General features: G+C 52.7%; 2 protein-coding genes and 1 long non-coding RNA gene across 3 annotated transcripts; 2 read left to right on the plus strand and 1 right to left on the minus strand.

Moving 5' to 3' along the window:
- Positions 1-367: 367 nt before the first annotated feature.
- LOC116444640 lies at positions 368-8402 on the minus strand. Its single transcript, XR_004240426.1, has 3 exons — positions 8316-8402; positions 7890-8000; positions 368-471 (listed from the first exon to the last, which is right to left on the minus strand). It is a non-coding gene; the product is annotated as an uncharacterized LOC116444640 (long non-coding RNA).
- Positions 2425-5225, plus strand: SOWAHB (sosondowah ankyrin repeat domain family member B). Its single transcript, XM_032110200.1, has 2 exons — positions 2425-3382; positions 3461-5225. Exons 1-2 carry the CDS (start codon positions 2918-2920, stop codon positions 5069-5071), a joined length of 2076 nt encoding a protein of 691 aa, XP_031966091.1. The 5' UTR covers positions 2425-2917; the 3' UTR covers positions 5072-5225.
- A 10616-nt stretch (positions 8403-19018) lies between the features above and the next one.
- LOC116444689 (16 kDa beta-galactoside-binding lectin) lies at positions 19019-21887 on the plus strand. Its single transcript, XM_032110347.1, has 4 exons — positions 19019-19157; positions 20821-20900; positions 21031-21202; positions 21675-21887. Exons 1-4 carry the CDS (start codon positions 19041-19043, stop codon positions 21816-21818), a joined length of 513 nt encoding a protein of 170 aa, XP_031966238.1. The 5' UTR covers positions 19019-19040; the 3' UTR covers positions 21819-21887.
- Positions 21888-23864: the final 1977 nt, after the last annotated feature.

A 23864-nucleotide genomic window follows, 5' to 3' on the forward strand; every position in this document is an offset into this window, starting at 1 on the left:
GGTGTTTACCAGGAACATTTTGCAAGCATAGCTGATGCAGTGCTTTTATCACCCTAACATGTTAGGCGTTAATGCTAATATCCGAGGGAGGCTTCAATATTAGACTCATTACTGCTCTTGTAGCAAATTCCTCCTGCACACACAGCTCCAGGTGAGGAGGTGCTGAGCGTGCCTGTGCCGGGAAATGCTCCCGGACCAGTGCAGCCTCTAGTGGAAACCTGATGATTCTATCTAAAGAGCTGCCCTCGTTGCACCTGTGGGTGAGGCAGACAGAGCTTTCCCTTGTCTGGATTAGAGGCATGCATGATACTGCTACATCAGCGTAATTTAACCAACATGAAAACCTCCTGCGCTCACAAAACCTTGATGTGATTCACTGTGTCCTTCCTTGGCCCGGAGCTGGGAGAGCTGTGGCCGAGTTTCCTCTGCGATACTCATGCACAAACACCTTCCTGGGTATGGCTGTTGGTGCTGAAACAGCAGGGGGAGAAAAATATCAGCACAAAGAAATGTTCTGCAAAATCTTCCCAGATCTCAGCCAGTGCAGTTCTTTGCATTCCTAGTGTTCAGCAGGAAGAAGCAGACCCCTGGCTCCTTGAAGTTCATACCTGTTGCTAACAAATCAATACCCGGGCAAAGGGACTTGCCAGCCCCTCATCCTAGAGACCCCACAGTTTCAACCTTTCCAAAGCTGTTTGGCATCATTTTGCAGACAGACCAAAAAAGGGGCTTTCATGTCCTTTCGTGTCATTGCAGGGCAATTTGTCGGATGGGATGAGAAGATACACAAGCAGACACAGAAAGCTGGTAACTTCCCCCCTGTTTAAAGATAAACGTGGGTACGTAGCTCCCTAAAGGCTGCATCTTCTGGCACAACAACAGAAGGCTACAAGGCTAAGTGGTGGGCTTTTTTTTTTCCTTTAAAGTTGAAGCAGTGCTTGATCCTGCCTCCATGTTGTGATTAGTTCTACTCAGTGCTCACTCATATTTCACCCAAAGAATCAAAAGACCTGCTGTGTCCAAAACCCTCAAAGAGGGTGAGACCAGGGTAAATTCAGCCATTCTGAAGAGTCCTGCCCACAATCAAAAGTGACCAACTTGCAGACAGGGTAAATCATTAGATGATAAGGGGAAAAAAGAGTCTTTAACCTCTTAGAATGAAGTGGGTGATGATGCAAGTCCAGGTAGCAGGGCTATACATATCCTTGCCTGCCTGCAGCATTACACCCCCCTAAACCCAAAACGTTTTTCAGCTCAGGCTGTAAGGGGAGTCTGCCCCTGAATCAAAGGGAGCTACCCTCTCCGCAGACTTTGGCACATGCCTACAAAGGGCATCAACAGACTGTCAAAACCAAATGGGTCACAGCCAACGGGATATCACAGAAAGCCTCCTGCTTAAGCCTGAGTTCATTAAGGCAAAGCAACACTTTCATAGTAGTGTTGTCATTTGCCACTGTTGTTTATTTGGATTTTTCATCTTCACAATCTACCCGCCTTTCTTATTTGTGATCACAATTACAACCATTATGCTCCATTCATTTCATCTCAGCCGCTTCCGCTGAGAGCCCGCTGCTAGCAAATGCTGTTGTGGCTGTAATCCAGAGCTCATCAGCAGAGGAGGGAGAAATGTATTCATGCCTTCGAGAACAGCACAAAAGGAATGTGCAAAATGATAAAATGCTAACATGAGCCTTACCCTCTCCCCAGCACCTGTGCCCTATCCACATGAACACCGCCGATGGGATGTACCTTGTACAGAGCATCTATTGCAATCTCTGTCCGTGGTTTGTGAGGGTTGCACACACTTCTGGGTTTGCAGCAGGCTGGAGGATATTCCAGCTGCTTACATGACAGGCAGCTAAAAATATTTATGGATAGCCGGGAGCCTGCAGCAGAGATGGCTTCTGAAGTGTGACTTAGGGCCTGATCCAGACCTTTTAAAAGCCAGGGAGCCCCACTGAGCTCAGTCCCTCCATTCTCTGGCTGCAAGACAGAAAATCCAGCACACCCTCTCTCCCACACTTTCTACCCACTACTCAGTCCCCAAACTGCTCGGGGCAGGGCCTGCCATTTGTTTGGTGTGCACAGGGCACACTGCCCACTGGGGCACTGATCTTACCCATCCCTCTCAGCTGTTATGTACATACTTGTGGTGACAGCCTGAGCAGTACAGAAAAAAGTGAGATCCCACAACAGTACAACGTGTGTCCAACCTCTCTTGGCCACCCAGCAAATACAGAGATGAGATGAGATGAGATAGGATTTGACTGCAGACACTCTTGGTATTTGTGTGTGGTTCTTGTACATGGGTACAATCCCACACATTTGTAATAGCATCTACCCCAAACCACAGCACATTTGAGGATCTTTATTGCCAGTTTTCCTAAGTAATTGAATCACAGGGAAGTTCAGGTTAGGAGGCAGCTCTGGTGCTCAGGCATCTCATGGAGCATTGAATGACCCTGAGGATGGAGACCTACTCTCTCCAGCCAACCTGTTCCCGTAGCTGACCACCCTCACTGTAAAATCATTTTTCCTCACACACAAATGGAATTTCCTGCATTTCAATTTGTGCCTATCATCTCCTGTCTGTTCTCTGATGCAATGACTGATAAACAGCTCTTTCGTCTCACTGCCCGCCAGCAAAGGACCCTCGCACTTCTCAGCTTCTCCCGTCCCCCTACCCTGCTTCTTTCCTTCGCTGTCGCCTCTCCTCAGCGCTGTCACCCCAGCTCGCACCTCCACGGGCCGCCATCCCGGGCAAAGGCGACCGTGGGGTGGCGGCCCGGCTGCGGAGGAGGAGGAGGAGGAGGCGGAGAGGTCCGGTGCGGCAGGAGGCGGGTTTCCCCGCCGCACCTGGGTGCAGCGCCGAGCACCGAGGCACAGCACCGAGCACCGAAAGCCGGCCGCCCGGAGCATGGCGCGGGAGCTGAGCCAGGAGGCTGTGCTGGACTTCCTCTGGGCGGCCGGGGGGCGAGCCCCCAACACGGCGCTGCTCCGCCACTTCCAGCGGTTCCTCCGCGACCCGGCACTGACGGAGCAGCAGCGGCGGGAGCGCCGCGAGTACTTCAAGAGCCTCGTCAACTCTCTGGCCACCGTCCACCCCGCCGCCGCCCCTGGCGCCTCCAAGGACATCGTCCTCCGCCGCAGGTACCGCGACCTCCTCGATGAGGAGCTGCCGGAGGAACAGCGGGAGCAGGAGGAGGAAAAGAAGGAGCCGGAGCCGCCGCCGCCGCCCCGACGCGACCCCGACGGGCGGCGCGGTCCCCGCGGGGAGGCGGCGAAGCAGGGGCGGCCCGGCGGGGCGGGGGGCTGCGCGGCCCGGGGCCGGGGCGGGCCGTGCTGCGAGTGCCGCCGGGCGCGCCGCGCTGCCGCCGCCGCCGCCGTCCCCGCGCCGGGCTCCGGGACACCGCCCGCCCCCCGGCCGCCCCGCTCCCGCTCCCCGCCGCCCCCCCCGCAGCCGCCCCCGTACCGGACCCAGCCGCTGTCCTCGGGCCCCTGGGCGCTTCGCCCCGGCGGCACGGCGCGCCCCCGGCCCCCGGCGCTGCCGTCGGGTCCTGGGGCGCTGTCCCCTGCTGTGCCGCCCCGGTCCCTGTCACCGCCGCTGCCTGCCGCCGGGCTGCCGTCTGCCACACCGTCCCGGCCTCGGACACCACCACTGCCATTGGGCCCGGAGATGCCGCCTCCCTACAGGTTGCCTCAGCACCGATCTCCGCCGCAGCCCGCGACTGGGATGCCCTCACTGAAGGCCCCACTGCCCTCAGCAAGCCCGGGGAGACGACCCCCCGCCGGACCCATCCAGTCCCCGCTGCTGTCATCGGGCCCTAGGGCGCTGTCGCCCCCCGAGTTGCCGTCATCCCGGTCCCTGCCGTTTTTATCCCGCACCGACCTGCCCCCGTCCCGATCCTTGCCGTTGCTGTCCGCCCCGGAGGTGCTGCCCCTGTCCCGGTCCCTGCAGGCACTCCCTGCCGGCCCCTCCTCATCCTCACTGCTTTTATCAGGCCCCGAAGTGCTCCCCTCCACCAGGCTGCCCCCATCGCAGTCCAGGTCCCTGCAGCAGCTCCCCACCAGGCCATCCCCAGACTTGCCGAGGGGATCCAGGGGGCTGACCCCCAAGGGACCAACCCAACCTCAAGTCCTGCGGCTGTACCCATGCCAAAGCATGACACTGCCGTCAGGTCCTGGGATCCTGCCCCCCACCAGGCCCCCCCCCCAATCTCTGCCACAGTCCCCCACTCTACCATCCCCATCCCGCTCCCTGCAGCCACCCCTTGCCAGCTCACCCCCATCCCAGTCCTTGCTGCCAGCACAGGGCCCCGCAGTACTCCAAGCCCCAGAGAGCCAGCCCCCAGCACCGCTGCCTGTTTTCCGGAGCATCAGGTGCCAGCTCGCTTTGTCGGAGGTGCAGGGCACCCCCCCATCACTGCACGATGACTGTGGGCGGCAGCCCCGCTCCGTGCTCTCCAAGAGCTCCCCCAGGAATGCCGCAAGCCGGGGGCCGTTGGTGCCGCTGGGACAGCGGGAGCACGCCTGGCTGGTGGCAATGTCAGCGGGCTGCTGGGCTCAGGTGCGGGGGCTCTTTCTGGAAGAGCCTGAGCTGGCCCTGCAGAGGGACTTCATATCAGGCTTCACGGTCCTTCACTGGCTGGCCAAGCACGGCGACGGGCCGGGCCTGCAGGAGCTGGCAGCGGCGGCGCAGCAGGTTGGGCTGGCCCTGGACGTGGACGCCCGCTCGGGCTGCGGGTACACGCCGCTGCACCTGGCTGCCATACACGGCCACCAGCTTGTCATCAAGGTGCTGGTGCTGCAGCTGGGGTGCCAGGTGCAGGTGCGGGACGGCAGCGGGCGCCGGCCGTGGGAATACCTGGGCAGCTCCACCTCGGGGGAGATCTGGCAGCTCCTGGAGGCACCCCGTGGCACAATCATGTTCCCCACGCAGCCCCTGGCCCGCAGCGTGTCCTCTGTCAGCAAGGTCTCGCCGTCCACTGGTAGGGCAGCACTGCCTGCCTGCCTTAGGGTGCAGCTCGGCCGTGGGGCAGCGTCCCACCAATCCGGCAGCGACAGTGACTGAGACAGCTCCCTGGCATTCCCTGCCAGTGGAGATGGGCCCTTGGTGACCACCCTGTGAGAGGAAGCCATGCAGGCAGAACAAAAGCTGTGAAACAGACTGAACCTATTGAAGAATGTACTTTTAAATTATTCCAATGAACTGTTGTCTGAACCTCTCTGCTCTCCCTCCCATTTCTTGCTTTTCTACCAGCGAAAGGATGCAGTAACTCTGCTGGAAGCAGGCAGAACCCTCGGGAGGGAAGTCCTCTGCAGCCCACAGGGCCAGTATCAGCTGCTGGGTGCAGCCACCATCACCAGCATTAGTGGGACCATGGCTTTGGGGTGAGGCTCAAGTCTGGCCCCAGTCAAGGTAGAGCACCTGCTTTTGCTGACAGTGACAGATTGTTATTCGTCCTGGGGTTTGCAAAACATTTGTTTACACCACCTAAATTCCAGGGAGTAGTAAAACTACATCCCTTTTTAAATCCCAGCAGATTAAGGATGAGTCCCTCTTTTAAAAATGTAGCTGATCAAGATCCAGCCTTCCAGCGAGAGTCCTCAGAGAGTGACTGACTGACTGTGGCAGAGGGCAGCAGTGGGAGAGCCCCAGTAGGGAAGGGTGTTTCCCAGGCCACCTTGCCCACCAGCCCAGGCAGCACCTCGGGGCCTGATAGAATGCAGGGCAGCACCACAGTGCTGCTCCCCTCCACAGCTGCCTGGGGCTGCCCGGCAGCATCCCTGCTGCTCCCTCATTCCTGCACCTCCAGTTGCTCTCCTCACACCACAGGATTAGGAAGTGGTACCCGTGTTGTGGCTACAGCCCTGTTCCCACGCCTTGGGACAGAAAGCATTGCAGCAGGATTCTGTGCTGGGCAGAGGAGGAGCTGTGCTGTAGTACGGGTCCCAACCTTGCAGAGGGAAGGCTGTTTCATAGCCAGAGCTGCATTTTCCCAGAGACCCCAGCCCTAAACTGCCTGTTAGGTGTTTATGTGATGGGGACGGCTGGGACTGGCGGGCCAAGTGCAGTCAAGAGATGTCCAGTGGAATAATCCTCAGAGTTTACAAAAAACAAACTGTCTTTAGGAATTTCACTGGATTATGTGGGTCCTATAATGTACTCTGCTCTCTGGTTTAGCATGAATGAGCTTCTAAAGTGTCAAAAATTACAAGTTAATCCTGCACCTAATCTGTCTCCCCTATAGATCCCCTATGGAGGAAGGAAGAGAGCTAATATACATGAGACAGGGATCCATGGCTGCCAGGTTGATGCTCCTGCTGCTGGGTGACCCCAGGTGTAGGACCAGTCAAACTGGGACTGCTGGCTCAGCCTCAGTGGGAGGCTTTGGGGCAGACCAGAGCAGTAGGTGGGACTGCTCATGCATTTGAGGCATGTGTGTGAATGCCTGCAGTTTCGGGGAGGAACGGGAACGAGGGCAGCAGAACCTGACCCTTGCATAACACGCGTGCCAGGGAATGCCTCGAGTCCTTGCTCAAGCACTAATTGAGGTCTTGGGGTTTATTTGAGGGAGGAACTCTTTCCTGCAGAAGGGAAGCTACTCTGCCTGACTCTCAGTCCACAAAAGATTGTGGCCTTTTCCCAGCCTGGTTTTCTCCTTTTACAGGGGAGAGAGTTCAGTAAACCAAGGCAGTGTCCTGGCAATGATCATTCCTCTCTGAGACTTGAACTCATAAGAAATTCAACTGTGAAGTGGCCTCTGAGCCACCAGCATGAGAACCTGGAGGGCCCTCCAGGACTCCCCCGCAGCAGAAGGAATCCTGTGTATCTCCCTTCCTCTTCAATCCAGCTGGGGTTTATAGCCTAGGTCAGCACCAACACACAAAGTGGCTGCTGCCTGGTAAAGCAATGAAGCCTTTTCTACCACAATTAGAGCCACTGCCATTATTCACATCATGCACCAGGCTCCTTTGGGAAAGGGCTCCCTAAAGCCTTCCACAAGCCTTGGCTACAAGCTCCTAAAAGCAACCTGCTGACAGTGGATAGATATCAGGGATGCCACCAGAGCCTTCCTGTACAGGGAGCTTCACAGAAGGAACCCCAAATGAAAGAAGTTTGTGAGCGGACTAAAGCTGTCTGGGGGGAGTGTATTTTTTTTCTCCAAAGACAGCTTCCAAAGAACAAGGTTTTCCCCTTTGTATCTCCCATGCTGCTAAGACAGTGCTACCTTGGGATTCTCATTTTACAGCCTTTCCCTGACCTTCTCCATGACGCAAACCTAAGTGGCATGTTTTTTTCCTTCACAGTGTTTCAGACCTTGCCTGTCATCTTTTTCAGAGCCCTTTTCTCCTCCTAGCAGTGTTGTCAGACTGCTGAACTAAGTAAGTTGTGACCTAATTTTGTGATCACTGTTTGCTTGCCTATTGAGATGACACAGATAAGCTGCTTTCTCCAATTTTTAAATTACAGAGCAACTGTTAGGAAGCTCAAAACTTTCCATACTGGATTCAGCGTGCATGCACTCTGGTTTATCACCTTAGTGGTATTAGGACTGCTTATACTGCTAACACTGCATGGCTCCTACACCACACTATCTAAAAGCAGTCAGTCACTGCTTGGGGGAATAACCAGCCTTTTAACTCCCAGAAAGCCTCATCCTCCCAAGTTTTCTGCTGGTGAAATAAGCAATGGACAGGGTGAAACCCATCTCCAGCCCATTGTGGGAGGCAGGGCCAGATCTTCCCTCAGCCATGCCTGGAGGAATCCCACTGCTGCCCTGGTGTATCACAGATCCAGTCAGCCAGGAGTAATCCACCACTGGATAGACACACATGCAGCCTGAGCATCTCTGTTTCCACATTCTCCTGATCTCCTTACTACTTACTTGTCAGCCTGCCTGGCCCCTTCCACACCTGTGCACGCTGCTGTTTCCTCATTGCAGCTGGACGTGGCTCCTTGCCTCACACCCAGTCCAGGCATCTGACTTTGCACCGCCCTGAAACACAGGATGTGCCATGGATTAATGCACAGCAGGACTCTGCCCTCTCCTCTCATTGCATTTAAAACACACCTCCCACTTGGCAGCTGCTGCTGATAGAGTCACCCCTCTGCTCTGTCATGCTTATCTCTGACCAGCTGCTTTGTACTCCAAAGCCCATGTCCTGCAGAGGGGGTTGGTGTTTCCATGCACTGGCCTTTGCCCAGCACGGATTGTCAAGCCTGAGCACTCAGAGCCTTACAAAGCCCTGCAAAGGTAACCCCTCATCACCCCCTCCCTGCTCCTGGGGCACACACCTTCACACCCACTCACCTGATGCCTAAAGGGAGACAGCACAGCAGAGCTGGATGTTCATCTGGATTCACACCTCTGGACATGGACTGAAGGCTGGAGCAATGGTGGGAGCCCAGCTCAAACAACCTAAGAGGCTTTTGTGCAATTAAAAAAGTGTTCTTGGGCAAAGCAGGTGAGCAAGAGCACAGAACATTGCAAACCCAAGCTAATGGCCAGGGCACCCGTTATATCACAGCACTTTATGAAGCAGAGAGAAATAGAACTTGTAGGATTAAAGATAAATAAATAAATAAATTGAAGAGTCCATCACACAAAATGCACTTTTTTCCCTACCGTGACGAATGCCATTTGAATTAAATAGTTTGTGTACAACTCCACAGTGAGAAGAAAGTCTTGCACACTTTCAGCAAGTAACAAGACAATCCCAATTGCTACTAAATCCTGTTAAAGCTAGAATTTCTCAAGACTACATTTACTACAAGTAGCACCAGACAGCAGGTTAGCGGAGTGGGGTTTAGAATAAGAAACCCCCGAATTAACAGTACAACCTAAATTTCCCCAGTAAATGAGAACTGTTAGCCTTTCAGGGAAAAACAAATATTGTCTTTGGAAACTCAGTCACACTGGAAAGCACTAAAAGTAGAATTCTTAGTTCAGTTAAGTTAATACCCCTCACCCCCATCATGAGTTTATTTAAGCACAGAAAATGTGTTTTACCATTAACTAAAAGAAATATATTTTAGGATACCAAGAAAAGCTTGGTACAGAGGCACTGTTGTGTTAAATACCTAACTGAGCACACAGTGCAATAGCTTGTCTGTGAGGACACAGATGGGTGATCTTGTGTAGGTTGTTTTTTTCCTTAGAGCTGTTAATTTGAGCTGGTAGAACAGACTACTTTTTGGATGGTTTAAATAAGCCTAAGGCTCATGGTACATTATATCTGGATTGGATTTCAGCAAAGGCACACAAGCTCCTCATACCTATCAGGACTTCCTTACTGCACAGCCTGTCATAAAATATAAGCAACCCAAAATCTATTTGTGAAATATATCTTTACACTGCCCTTAAGTTTCTTTAGCTCCAAAGGTACTGGATGAAAGCACAAAACTGCTCATGGCAGATGGGTCTGATAAAGATTTCAGGTGCTTTCGTTGCTATGGGATAGTGTTTCATAGGCAGCCATGCTCCATGTGCTTGAAAGCCACAAGCTATTTAAAATTAATTGTTTAAGAAGTCCTAGTTGCTGTTGTGAAGGAAACACCCATCAAAACTATTGGCAAGGTCCTCCACACAGGAGGTCAGTCTGTGTGGACTGGCATCAGTTTGCATTTCTAATGCTGCCATGGCAAGCAAGGACCAAAATCCTTCTTCCCCCTTGCTGCGGGGCCTCTGTAAAGAGAGTTCTTGGTTTAAATATTTTCTTTTGGCCTTCCTGAGTCCCAGCTCTAGAGTGAAGGAATGTTCTGATGAATTTGATACCAGAAGAGGTGTTTTATAGACTTTGATGAAGTCCAGAATATTTCAGTAGAAGTGGGAATTAGAAGAATTTGAATTGGTGCGTGTGTCAGACCTGGAGTCCCATAGTAATTCCGTAGGGAACAAATAGCTTTGCACAGCCAAGGACAGGCCAGGTGTTACTGCAGGTTGTCCAAAGTCCACCTGGGAGTTCCATGCCACTGGTAAATAGCAGAGAATGATTAAGGGAAATGGGAAGGTCTTGAGTCTCACTTCCAGAGAGGAGAAGTACTTCCCAGGCCTTAATGGGGAGTGTTGTTGCTACAGGGATGCAGAGCTGTGCTCCCTCCATCCACAAACACTGCACCCTCCTTATCTCCCCAGTGGTTCTCACACTGCCTGGTGATGGTATCTAAAGTGACCCTAGAACAAAACAGGGAGCTGATAAGGGTGAGGGCAGGGTTTGTCCTCAGAGCCAGGCCGTTTGCAAGCCTGCCAGTGGTCAGGGAAGAGAGTGGGGCCAAGGGAGAAGCAAACTCTGCTGCTCACTTGCAGCCTGCAGGGCTTTGGTGCAGGCTGTGCCGAGCGTGGGGACAGCAGCAGTCCCTCCCCTGCCCCGTCGCAGGCTTCCATTCCTGCAGCTCCGGTCTCCCTGTGACTTTAGCCAAGGGAAAGCCTGCCTGGCCATGCCCGTGTCCCCGGTTCAGCCCATGTACACAGGCTGGGTGACCAAGGAGGGACTCTGTGCTGTGACCCTGGTTTGACCCCAAAGTTGCACTGCCTCCTGTGTCCGACCGAGGCTGGGTCCCTTACCAGTGTCTGTGCTCGTGCCAAGTGGCATTAAGTCACCCTGAAGGCAGAAAGACCTCTGCTGGGCACATGCTGAATATTACTGAAGAGTATAAAAGGCAAACACTGGAAGGGGATTAACTCTTACATAAGAAAACGTGTATAAAGCAGTCCCATGCATTAGGAAATAATCTCGCTCTTTTCCTTCCTTGTATTAAAATACTTAACCTGAGTTTCCAGCTCTGCTTGAGTCATATCATCAGTGAGAAACATGTAACGCCTGACTCTTGTTTTAACATACTTTTTGCTGGAGGTTTATAAGCCACAAGGCTGTTAACTTGTGTGGGTTCTCCCCATCTGAGTCCTGGTCACTACAGTCCACAGGCAAAGGCAAAGAGGAGCTGTGAGCTCAAAGCAAGCACAAGAAGCTGACATAACCCATCAGAAATCCCTACACATAAAGTCTGGTTCCTGGAGAGGGGGCATGAGCAACACTGTTTCACAACACGGGGTATGTATGTATCTAAACTCATCTGCTTCCACAAAAAGATGAGCCACTGCATGGCACCAGACAGAGCTGCACATCTCATTGACTACATGTGGCGTGAGTGTTTTAGAGGGAAAAAAAAGAGGAATGAAATGCTCTTGCCAAGGCAGGGAGGCTTCCAGGCAAGCGGCTTTAATAAATACCATCTCCAGGAGGTCACTAAGCCCAGCAGCCTTGCCTGCAGGTTAAGATGCACAGATGGGCACAGTCAAGGGAAGTTGCACATTTTTCTTTGCATAAACAATAGAACTGGTTTAGTCATACGCTGAGTGGCATGCTCTAGGGAAATGCAGATGCTTGAGTTCGGGAGTTATTTGCATGTGATTTGGATTCTTCGTCTCTTTGCTTTATAAGTACTGAGTAGATGATTTAAGCAAAGATCTTGCAACTCTGCCCTCTCCATGGTTTCTCGTTGCTGCCTCACAAGAAGCCCAAGGTTGCTGTTCCTCACAGCGGTTGCCTGTTGATTTAACGTTGGGTGACTTTTTAGCTGCTGGATGGTCTGTGCTGGAGACGAGCAGCAGTCAGCCATGGATCTGTATGTCCATCTGGAAAGTCCTACTCCCGCCTGCGGCCAAAGGGGAGGGCGGATGCAGTGATGCTTCCCTTGGATTTTGGTACCTTGCGGACTTTGGCAGGCGTGCTGTGCTCTTCGCCTGTCCTTGGGCTGAGATCTCCCCAGGTGCTGTGGGATTCCGTGCAGCCCAGCTGCCAGGCTGTTCCTTCTCTGGGGCTGGGCACACCCTGCTGCAGACTCTCATTTGCCATGGGAGGGCAGAGTCTCAGTGGAGTCTGCCACCTCTGCTGGCTGCTGAGGTGGTGGCTGCATTAGGGCAGCCAGTTGGGCTTGTGCTCTCCGTGGGACTGAGGTTGCAACCCTGCGCCTGAGGCATGGCTGAGGCCTTTGCCACCACTGACACTCTCCCAATCCTTCCTGTCAGAGTGACAAATCCTGTCTGCCCTCCCTTTCCCTTGCAGCCTGCAGTGCTCAGGGCTCTGAACCACTGCCTCATTTCACCACACTGGAGCCAGAATCCTTTTATGAATCCAGCCAGGATCACCACAGCCTTCAGGGGGTTTAGGAGCAGCGTTTCTGATCTGCCCACGGTGCTTGGGAATGATGCTCCTGCTTTCCAGCAGGACTTACTGATCTGCCACTTTTAAAAGCATTTCCAAATTTGTGTGTGCATGTGAGTATTTCTAACCGGGTCTTTCCTCTTTACCTATCAGATGAGATGCCACCCTGTGAAATGGCCTATCATGAATAATGGGAGACAATCAGATGACCCGCCTGCGCTTGATACTTTTTTACAGCTGCTGTATAAAAGCATTTCAATCTTAAACCTGAGTGTCTCTTTGTTTATTGCACCTCAACCCAGAGAAGTTCAGAGGTATTTTGTGAACTAAGGGAGTCCTCATGACTCATGACTCATTTCGGGTAAGCCCTAAATCTGGCTGACAAATCACTGGGGGAGAAGGTGGCAGGAAGGGGAAGGCACTTCACCCCACGTATAATTTTGATGGCTCTTCAGTGTCTTGTGACTCCAAATGGACAGAGTTAAGGTTCCTTCAAAGATTGTTACATTCCTAATCGGCATATTCTTTCCAAGGCATTTTCCAAACACTTGCCAACAATTTTCTCTTGCCTAAAATTGAATTCAAGAAACTTGAGCCAGCTTAAATACAATCCCTTCTCACTGTGGGTGGCTCAAAGGAGACCAATTCTGGCGCACACATGTTTTTGCGGGAAAGAACTCCAGATGGCTTGAGTTTCTAAGCCATCCTGGCATGCTGTATGTGCTACGTCAGGCTAGAAGAGAGCTCTTCTAAATCAGTCCAGCCTAAGGTTGCTGAAATGCTTTTGTGGACACTGGTCCCACCCTGTCCAAAGTTACTGTGAGGGGTTTTCCTCCACTGATTAGAGCAAAGTCCCAAAACAAGAAACTGCTTCACAGTCTTTCAGCGCAAGGGAAACCTCTGCCTTGCAGGTTTTGCAGAATTAGAGTGACATAAGGAAAATCAAGCCTTACAGTTCTAAGGAGATAATATAAAAGGATCAACAGATGTGTCTACTGTGTCCTAGATGTGTCTACTATGACAACACAGATCCAGTCCTGTGGCCTGGAATGGGGCAAATCTTTCAGAAGAGCATCCCAGGTTACTTGGCAAAACCCCAGGAGCTTTAACTTTATGGATGACACGATACAATAAAAGCTGATTTATGAAGAGGAAACAAAACAAAGGCTGGAACCCCAGCCTGGTGCAGGCGCCTCAGTTCAAGATGAAAGCTGCTCAGAAGGCTTGCTCCAGTGATGATCCTTTTTCACTGAGACCTTGTTTCAGTCACATGGGTTCCAGACCCAGCTAACCAGCTCTACTGCTAGAGTTACCCTGGGGAGGGCAATGCAGGTGCCCTCTCTTTTACCTTTCCTCACCCCCTGTCCACCATGTGGACACCTTCAAGGCCTGTACAGGTTTTATTCAGTGGGTTAGGGATAGGAAAATCCATAGTTCCCCATCTTCAGTCCCCACACAAGTCCCCTTGCAGCTGATCACGAGGTGCAAATCAAACCCAGATTGTCTGGGGCTAGACCACAGGAATATAAAAGGCTTGGGCAGTGCTGCTATCCTGCTGCTATATCCCGGTGAAGAGTGTTCCAGGGTCTGCTCCCTGTTGCAGAAGTTTGCAGTGCGGTCATAGATGTAAAGTAAACAACTGTGCTGCTAAGAAAAACGAGTACTTAAAGCTGCCAGAGTTGACAGACCTCAAGGAAACTTGAAGGGTCAGTAACCCAGGGGCTGTGCTAGAAGTTCCCACTGCAACAGCTGCTTGACCAAGATCTCTGGTGACCTGCAAAGACGAGGGAAAGATGGACTTGGATTCTTAACTTTAGAGTAGCAGGGACATCCAGTGAGGAACAAATGCAAACAACTCCTTTGAGATGAGGCAGTAAACTCGGAGGTGACGTGTTTGCCACCTGCAAACTTAAAAGGTTAAGGAGGGAGGTGCCAAAGTGAAGTGAGTCCAACAAAACAAAGGCCTAGTTCTCCTGGGTAGTTAACAATTTGCTCTAGTTAAATCTAATCCACTGAGAGATGAGAGAAACACATGGATTATCAGCTTGGGTCAGTGTTAACAAGGGAAATAAAATGAGGAGACATACTTTAAATTCCAGTGACACAATCAGCCAACTCCTTTCATCACTTTGAGATAGTGCAAGAAGTTCTTTATAATTAACTTCGTTTATAATTAACCTGGAATAGAGGTGCTTCCCTTTTAATGTAGGGAAAGCCGAAATCAGGAAGCCCTCACGGATAAAAACGCTGTAGTGACATGTGGCCACACAACCCCAACTGGTATCCAGTGCAAGCTGGACCTTCCTGGCACAAACTTTCCTCTGAGGCAGTGCTTTGGGAGCCTGAGTGCTGGCAGGCTCTGGGAGGGCCTCTCACCCTCCTGCCACAGCAGACTGTGGCTCCTGAGTCACTTGGTCTTTCAAGAGCAGGCTGAAGTTTCTTCCTGGGAGTCTGGCTCTATTCCTCCATGGTATCCAGCCGAGCCCTAGAGTTTCCCCCACGGAGAGCAGGGGGCTGGAAGATACCATGGTGGTGAGAGCATTGTTTTAGCCAGCTCTGCAGAAGGGCCCAGGGAAACTGTGTGCAACTAATCTCTTCAGGGGGTCATGACTACCCAAGCAAAAAGGCAGAAATTTCTCAGATGAGACAAACTAATGTGCTCTCGTAGCAAGAGAGAGAAGCAGACACTTCAACAGCAGAAACAGAGGATTGCTTAAGTTAAAGTCCCCAGATACACCAAGAGAAAGAAAACAGCCCGTGAGTGTATGTAGAAATACAGTGTATATATCTATTATGCTGTAACAGAATAATATTTAGGTTGTAAGAGTAACTGGGGGCTATTACTGAGAACAGAATCCCATCCAGACAGTACTGACACAAATATTCCCTAAAGACGGCGTGGGAGAAAGACGCAGCCTTTGCCTGATGAACTGAGAACGACTTACAAAGACAAGAACAAATCTTCCCTAAAGAAAGTGAAAAAACAAACCCTAACTTAAAGCGAACTGTAAGCTTTCTCTCACACTAGGAAAGGATGAGGGGTTTTTCTTGTCATTATTTTACCAGTACAATCCTTGGATTGGAGCAGTTCTTCTCCCTGCTCGGTCAGTGTAAGTGATTGAGTGCCATTGGCTGAAGCAGCGGTGCCCTCCCAGGGTGGCGCATGCACAGAACTGCTGTGCCGGCCCTGGGGCTGCATGCATTCTCCAAAGGAGGAGAAGCCCTCCAGTCACTCTTTCTGCAAGAAGGGGGGCCTCTTTCTCAGCTGCAGCCGTGAGCGACTCGGGATGTGCAGCACCAACAACCACCAGTGCGTGTGGGTTCGGTGCGAGACAAACCAGACACAGGGATGGCAGAGCCAGCAGGCGCTGGCCTCCGCACCCTGTGTCACCCAGGGCACAGTGTACCCTGATCCTTGAGTTAGCCAGCAGCAGGGTGTGTCCTCAGACCTCCCCAAACCAGGGGAAAGCCATTTCTAATGACAGCAGTGATTAGCGGGGATATGACTTTGCCAGTGGCTAGGGTGTATTTTTCCTCACAGGATATTAAAAAGAGTAACAGTCAGCATGCTGCACCCTTTGCTTCCGAAGCAAATGTGGGACGTTTCTAGGGAGTTACAAGAAAATCAGACTGGCCAGTTGTCTGCCTTCAGCCTGTGCAAACCAAGAGGTGAATGAAGAGTTTGGGCTGGGGATCTAGTGCTGGGCAGGACCCTGTCTCCACAAGCAAGCCTGCAAGGCCAAGCACTGGGAGGCTAGCCTTGATTTGCCCCATACGGGGAAATTCCTGTGTGCATCACCTCTGGATGAGCAGGAGATGACTCTTCTCTCCCTGCTTCTGCCAAAGCTGCCAGTGGGAGCAACACTCTTCCCCAAAAGCATGTGGAGAGCTGTAACACCTGAAATGGGAACACCTGCAGTGTACGTGCCCTAGCTACTGAGGAAAGGGCAGTCAATAACTAACTCATGTAAGCACAAGTTAACTATTGGGAGACAGCAAATGTTAGTTCAGACAGCAGATGTTAATCACAAAACCTAAGAAGCCGAATTCACCCTAATCTTGTCAAGATAGAGGGGACAAGGATCATCTCAGAGACCGCTGAATCATTTCTCAAAGGACTACGCATGCCCAGGGAGAAAGGTGAAAAGTACACCGTGAGGAAGACTACTGGTCTTCATCAGAAAGACCCCCGAGGAAGAAAAGGAGCCTTTCTCAGTGCAACCACCAGGACACACAGCACATGCATGGCCCATATGCTAATGATATTAATGACTTCTGAAAAATAATTTGTATAACCACACCTGTCCCAAAGAATGTGGTGAATACTCATAATTTAGCCCTTAATACTGTGTTGTAGGGAGCACCGGTGTGCGTGTTTGGAGGAGCGATCCCCACACAGCCGGCGCGCCGAATAAAGCAAGTACCCGCTTCTCTGACTCTGTCTCTGAAGTGTCTCCTGGCCCGGTTTTGGTGCGATTCACTACTCTCTCTCAGGGCCTGTACTTACTGCAGTCCCTTGGAACAACCCGGGTAAGGCTCACTCGGGCTCTTCTGCCCAGGGTTTCTTCTCAGAACATCCCCTGCTGGACCTGGGGCGTGAGAGTGGTTTGCATAGGGCAGTGTCTCTCTCTTCCTCCCTCAGGCCTTTGAAACACACCCTAATCCTCTGCCTGCCTGCATCGAGTCCCTCCCTGCTGTGAGTGCAAGGTGCACTTTGCCTCACGTTGTGCAGGGAGGCTGGGATCATCCCTGATGGGGTGGGATTGGCCAGTGTGGCCTTGCTTTGCAGCCTGCCTTCCTTTACCAGCCCTCTGAAAGGGAAGGACACCCACTGCATCCCCTACTTTTCTGCCACTTAATCCCTAGGAAAAATGCAGGACAGTGGGGCAACTCAGCATTGTAGCTTCAGAATAAGCACCTTGCTGATTTCACAGAGCTCACAAACAAGGAGTGCTTTAAATCTAAAGACCAAAGGGTTTGCTGCTAAACCAACCAGGCTGCCAGTGCAGAGCACTGAAGGAAAACAAACGGTGCAGTCTCCGTGTGTTATTAGAAAGGTAATCCACCGTCTGAAGGATCAGAGGAGGAAACTTCAGGCCAGAAGAGCAGCTCACATGAAACTTGCATTTCGGGAGTCAGAGGGCCCAGCACTGAAATGAGGAGAGAAGTCTCCAGGGATTTCACAGAGCTGAACGGAAAACAAATACACAAACCCAGCCGGCCAAACAGAATTTGCTCAACCCCTCACACGTGCCAGCGACCAGGGGAACAACTGCACAGTAACTCAGGCGCGGAGAGCAGGCGCCTAAAGCCTGTCTCTAACACGTGATCCCGGCTAACATCGCTGGAGAACGGGACTAACTTAAGGTGGAATTAGTTGGGATTTTTCCAAACTCTCCGTGGAGGGGGCCTGCTCTCAGTGGCATTTGCTACCTGCACCAACTCTGCTCCCACAGTCAACTCCTGACTTCAGTATGGCTCCTGTATGTGCATAGGATGGCCAGGGAGTTAGCTGGAGGTGAGAGCCTGTGCGGGATTTTCCCTACAGCGCTTTCAGTCAGCATTTTGCCCTCTTTTATGCACCCCAGTCACAGGGCTGCAATCCGAGCTTGTGACTTTTTAGTTCAAACGCAGCTCAGCTTTGCTGAAATGCCACGGGAATGTTCTGAAATGGGTGTGGGGGATATCTGGGGCAAAGGATGGCATCAGGAGTCAGGATGCTGTTCCGGTAACAGCTCTAATAAAGTTCCAGCAGCCTCCTGCAGGGCAGCGTGTTTCCCACCACAACCCAGCCATAAATTCCTGCACTGTGTTGTGAGATGCCCTGCGCAGCCCTTCCAAAAGTGACCTGCAGACAGGTACCTCGCAGGCTGGCCACGGCTCAGCCAGCAAGCAGCACACCGCGCTTATACAGCAGCTCTCACTGCGGGTTTGCAGGCAGGACTGGGAAGCTGCATATCATTAGCGTCACTTCAGGCATGGGGGAAACTGAGGCACAGAGGCCCGAGGACGCTGCTAAAGCCCATGCAAAGGTTCAAGCCGATCCAGTGGCACAGCCCCACAAAGCACTGCAGCCGCTCCACCTTCACCTCCCTGCCCTGCAAAGACCCTCGGGGCAGTCATGCTCAGTGCTTTCCGGCGGCACAGGGAAGGGGAATACCAGGCGCTGGGCACTCTCTGGGATAGCAGCCTCCTTTCCCGTCCTGGCGGCTGCACACAGCCCTGCCCGGCCTCTTCCTCCCATAACAAAGCATTTCTCTTTTCCCTCCGGAGCCTTTTGCAACTGGAATGGAACCAGCAAGATCGTGCTACTTTCCAAAAGCCGCAGCCTGAATTCTCACATCTACTTAGAGCCCCACACCACCACCCTTAACCTTTTAGGCACTTTTCAAATGCTGACGTGGGCTGTACCAAACCCTTGGCTTTCATTTAACTGCAAGCAGCGAGGATTTGTAGCCAGGGTCTCCCGCCAATCCAGGCTCCTTGCAGGCACGAGGCTGGCCTGGGCGAGAACATACACCCCTATCCACAGAGGCAACCACTTTGCAGCAGTAACGCGAGGGCTCCCAACCCTGATTTTAGACAGAGATCGCCGAACAAAAAGCAGCCACCTCGCTCCTAGCACAGAGCCACACCGGCTCCCAGGATCGGGGCCAACAGACGCTGCATAGCAGCTCGGAGAGCTTACAGTGAGGATTTCTAGGATCACGCAAAGCAAACAATGGCTAGTTCTTAAAACCATACACAAGCTGCCCGCAAAGAACAGTATCAGTAGAGATCTCCCGCTGCCCCCCTGAAAGTGGCCGGGAAGCTCCGGCCCCCACAGCTGCGATTGATCAGTCCCGTTCTTCGCCCGCCCCTCCAATCATGTGATGGTCCTGCCCGAGCGAGTTCGGCTGGTGGAGCTCAGCGCTGCGTCACGCCGTGCTGTGCAGAAGGGGCTCGGGGGTGTCCTGCCTGCTGGGGCCGGTGTCTGCAGCATGGAGAAAGTGAGTGCCGCCTGCGAGCCGGGGTGGTGTGCCAAGCAGGACTGGGACTAAGGCTGGGCTGCCTGTAGGGTTTGGGCCTGGTGCCAGAGATAGGAGGAGAAAAGGATTAGCTGGGAGGAAATGCAAGGCAGATTGATGGCTGTGGGAGGAATAGTTAGTGTTGACCAGCCGTATTTCTTCTCCTCTTCTTTAGTGTGTTATGTAAGTGGGGAAGCTGAGGAATGTTTATATTCTCAAGTACTCTGAAGGTTTGGGTCCATTTGCAACTCTACAGTAGTTTCAAGACCCGTTATACTTTTTCTCCCTTAAGCTGTGTATTTTTCTTCTGGAAAAATGCCTTTTGGGTACAGGAGTGGGTTAACTCGTAACGCAACAGGAGAGGAAGGCAGGCGGGCAGTGTATTCTAACCCACCTCTGCCCCCGCAGCTTTCCTTTCCTCGAAGGACGGCCCCGGGCGCAGAGGCTGCATTCCAGAGCCAGAGTTAGTGCCGTGGGGATGAGCAGTTTAGTGACTCGAGTAACCCTGACCTCGGCAGTCTGTGTATGGGTAGAGCAGGGAGCAGGCACGAGGGCAAAGACAGCATGAGGGGGCTGGGGGGCAGTGCCCAAGCAAACTAATTTGGAACTGGTCTCCCTACCTGACCCGGCACACAGTTAAGTAGAGCTCAGTTACACTGCTCCTGTAGCAGCTGGTGAATCACCTCCTGCACTGGGCTTGTGTGGCCAGGTTTTGGTAGCAGAGGGGGCTACAAGGGTTGCTTCTGTGCTGTGAGAAGCTGCCAGAAGCTTCCCCCAGGTCCAAGGCCAGCAGGCTCCAGGATGGACACAGTGCTGGCCAAGGCTGAGCCCATCAGCGATAGCAGGAATGCCTCTGTGATAACACCCTGCGGTGAAGGCCATGGTGAGGCAGCATGATCCCTCTGCAGCCCATAGATGTCAACAGGGATGCACAAGTCCACTTGTAGCCCGTGGAGGACCCTGTGCTGGAGCAGGAGGATGCCTGAAGAAGGCTGTGAGCCTGTGGAAAGGGATCCACGTTGGAGCAGCTAGCGAAGGGCTGTAGCTCACGTGGAGGACTCGAGGGGAGGACTGCCTCCTGCAGGAGGGACCCCACACTGAGCAGGGCAAGACTCCTCTCCCTCAGCAGTGGCGGAAGCACCCTGTGATGAACTGACCGTAACCCGCATTCCCTGTCTCCTTGTGCCACTGAGGGGGAGGAGGCAGAGCCTGGGAAGGAGGGAGGGAGTGGGGGGAAGGCATTTTTAAAGCTTATTTTACTTCTCATTATCCTGCTCTGATTTAAATTGGTAATAAATTCAGTTAATTTCCCCAAGTTGATTTTGTTTTGCCTGTGACAGTAATCAGTGAGTGGCATCTCCCTGTCTTTGTTTCAACTCATGAGCCTTTTGTTACATTTTCTCTCCCCCATCCAGTTGTGACAGAGTGGCTTTGGTGGGTACCTGATATCCAGCCAGGGCCAACCCACCACACTTCCTTGTCACCTTATGCTGCTTAGGGCAGTGGGAGACCCCAGTGCTCGCTGGGACAGGCAGCTGGCCTGACTCAACCCTTCCTCCAGCACAGAGCTGCTTTGTGCCCTGGCCCAAGCAGGACTGGAAGCCTTGCCTTGGGATAGACTAACTCCTGTGGTTTGGCCCTGCAGGGAGTGGTTGTTACTCAGCTGGACGTTGAGCCTGGTGAGTGCATCAAGGTCAAAGGGAAGATCCAGTCTGATGCCAAAGGGTGAGTGAGGTGGCGAATGGATTGATGTGGCACTGGGGGAAGCCAGAGCTCCTGCTGTGTTCAGCTTGTTAGCACTGGCAGCTGGAGCTGCTGCGCAGGCACCCCCTTTGCACTGGCTCTGTTTCCCCAGGTTTGCTGTGAATGTCGGGAAGAACAGCAACACCCTCATGCTGCATTTCAACCCTCGCTTTGACTGTCACGGGGATGTCAACACCCTTGTGTGTAATTCCAAGGAGGATGGCATGTGGGGGGAGGAGGACAGGAAGGCTGACTTTCCCTTCCAGCATGGTGACAAGATTGAGGTGAGGCCCCAGGGGTGTGTTCAAAGCCCTGGCACTGAGGGGCCAAGGGCACAGCTTTTTAATGCTGCCCTGTGCCTCTGCGGTGCAGAAGGAGCAGGCATGGAAAGGGGAATGAGCCACAGGGGAAGAGTCTGGCAGCTAAAGCCAAGTCAGTGCCCAGCAGCTCGGATGTGTTGAGTGCCCCGCTCTGGCCTTCTGTTGGAAGCCAAGCACCTCGGAGCAGTAACAGCACTGAGGTGAGACTGACACTAGGTCTGTCTCATCCCACAGCTGCAGAAGCTTCCTTCCTTCTCATGCCTCTGCTGGGCAGGGAAGAGACTGAGCTGCTGAGCACGGCCGTGGCGGCAGCAGCAACCACCTCGCCTGTCCTGCACCCAGATTGGGGGTGGTGGGGAGTGAGCAAAGCCTGGGAGCTGTGATGTGTCAGCCTTCATTCCTTCCTTCCTTCCTTCCTTCTCTTGGCTCTCTACAGATGTGCATCTCCTTCGATGAAACCGAGGCAACAGTGAAGCTGCCCGAGGCAGAATTCAAGTTCCCGAATCGGCTGGGCATGGACAAAATTGAATACCTGGCTGTGGAGGGTGACTTCAAAGTCAAAGCCATTAAGTTCAGCTAACAGCTATAGCTTGGTTTGTTTTGTTTTCTGCCCCCTGTGTAGTGAAATAAACCCAAACTTGCAATGGCTGCTTCCTCTGCTGTTTCCTGCTCTAATCTGCTTGCTTCTGTGTGTGCTGTGGGAGTGGGCAAGGAGGGGATGCGTATCCAGCCATTTTCCTCCTTACACTGCAGCCTTGCAGCTGGTACTGACTTAGACACGAGCCAGGCAGAGCATGAGTGACTGAGTGAAGCTGCCTTAGCAGTAGTTGCTCCATTCACCCTGCTGGCTATGGTGAGTGGTCCCTGTCTGGTTTCTCAAGTGTAGGACTAGTCTGAGCCAGGAACAAGTGGATGTTGGGTGTTCATTGTGCCATCTCTGACCACGAAATGCTGCACCCTGCTGGGGATGGGGGACTGACACGGAGCACAGGGCATGGCTTGTGCTCTTGCCAAAGCTTTGCTCTCCCAGAATGTGCTCAGCAGTTGCGTGCATTGCAGGCTGGCACTGGCGTACCTGAGGAGCAGGGAAGAGCAGGCAGGCTGGGCTACCTGCCCTTGCTGGGGAAAAGACGTGAAGGGAAAGGTGAAGCCTGACAGAAAGCTTAGGAGTGAGGACTTAGAGAATCCAGGCTGTCCCTGCTGCTCATGGCTTGAGGTGTTGACATTGCCAGAGACAGAGGATGAGGTACCATGAAGTCAGGGGCTGAGCAACATGTCAGGTCTGGGTGACAAACCCTGTGGCTGCCTGTGGGGCAGTGTCTGGAGTGCTTCCCTGCTAAAGGGCAGTATCCAACAAAGTTACCAGGGGCATTTAATCCTGAGTACACTGAACACAACTAAGTGCACTTAGGCAGACAAAGAAGGAAAAAAGCCTAGTGAAGAGTCTCTTCTGCTTACAACCTCTCTGCTCATGCAATGCCTTGGAGTATGTCTGCTACTGTTCTTTCCCCACAGCCTGCTGGTCATGCTGACCCAAGACAGGGCTGGAGCAGGGACTGCTGTGGCATTTGAGGACCTGATGGAAAGTAAGGAAGTCCTACATGCTGTGAGGAACTGAGAGCCTGGACAGGTTGGCTCTGTGGCTGTGTGACTCCGCTGCCTGGTGCGGCTCAGTCAGTAACAGCCTGGGCAGGTGAGGCCTTCTCAGCCAAATGCTGCTCCGCTGCTGGAATGTGATCCCTGTTGGCTAATCCAGGCATGGCTGCTCCTTAGCAGCTGGGCCAGCTGCGTGGGTAGGGCAATACCACTCTGTGGAGTATTTCAGCCATCCCAAGCTTTTTATGGAGAGGCCAACAGGCTGCCTACATGTCAGCAACACTGTCCCACTCTGTACTGCAGCAGCTGCTCGGAGCTGGGCAGCCTCAGGGGAGACAGCCGGAGCCTGGCTGTGCTGCAGGACAGGGGCACGGATAATGGAGGGTTTCATTCCTGTCCTGCATCTACTGCATCATTTATGGGATGGGAGGCTAAGTGTTTAGAGGTTCGGGTGTGTGTATTAGGGAAAGGATGAGACAAATCTGGCTGGTGCTTTACCTTGTCAAGTAAGCCTTGGGATTTTTGTGTTTTGCAGGGTATTTGGGGTGGGGAGTTGGGGAAAGGAGAACACTTCTTGTCTTGTTTTCCCTCTCTGTCACATTACCTGGCTGAAGGTAAGTGCATTCAGGTGTGTGACACTGAAAAAGTACAAGGCCCTGATGTAGCAGGGACACAGGCGAGCTTACTGCTCTGTGTGTGTGTGTCTGTTCCAGGCTGCCCTGGTCAGGTGAGGTCTGTGTGTCTCAGAACTGACAAGAATAAAGCTAATCCCATTTTTTTTGCCCTTAAGCTGGCAGTCCTGATTGCCAGGTAGGTTATCCACAAGTGTTCCTGACTGCAGTGCTCAGGGTACAAACAGCACCTTCCCGGGGGCTACCCCCCCCTCCTGGACTTTCCACAAGAATGAATTAGCTTTATCCTGCTTTTTAGCACTGGCAGTTACCACTCAGGAGACCATAAAGCAGGAGAAAGGGTAGGAAGGAAGCATCCCTTTGCCAGCATTTCCTGCTGCTTGAGTCTTTTCTCCCAT

Source organism: Corvus moneduloides, chromosome 5, assembly GCF_009650955.1.
Source record: "Corvus moneduloides isolate bCorMon1 chromosome 5, bCorMon1.pri, whole genome shotgun sequence".
Classification (NCBI taxonomy): Eukaryota; Metazoa; Chordata; class Aves; order Passeriformes; family Corvidae; genus Corvus; species Corvus moneduloides.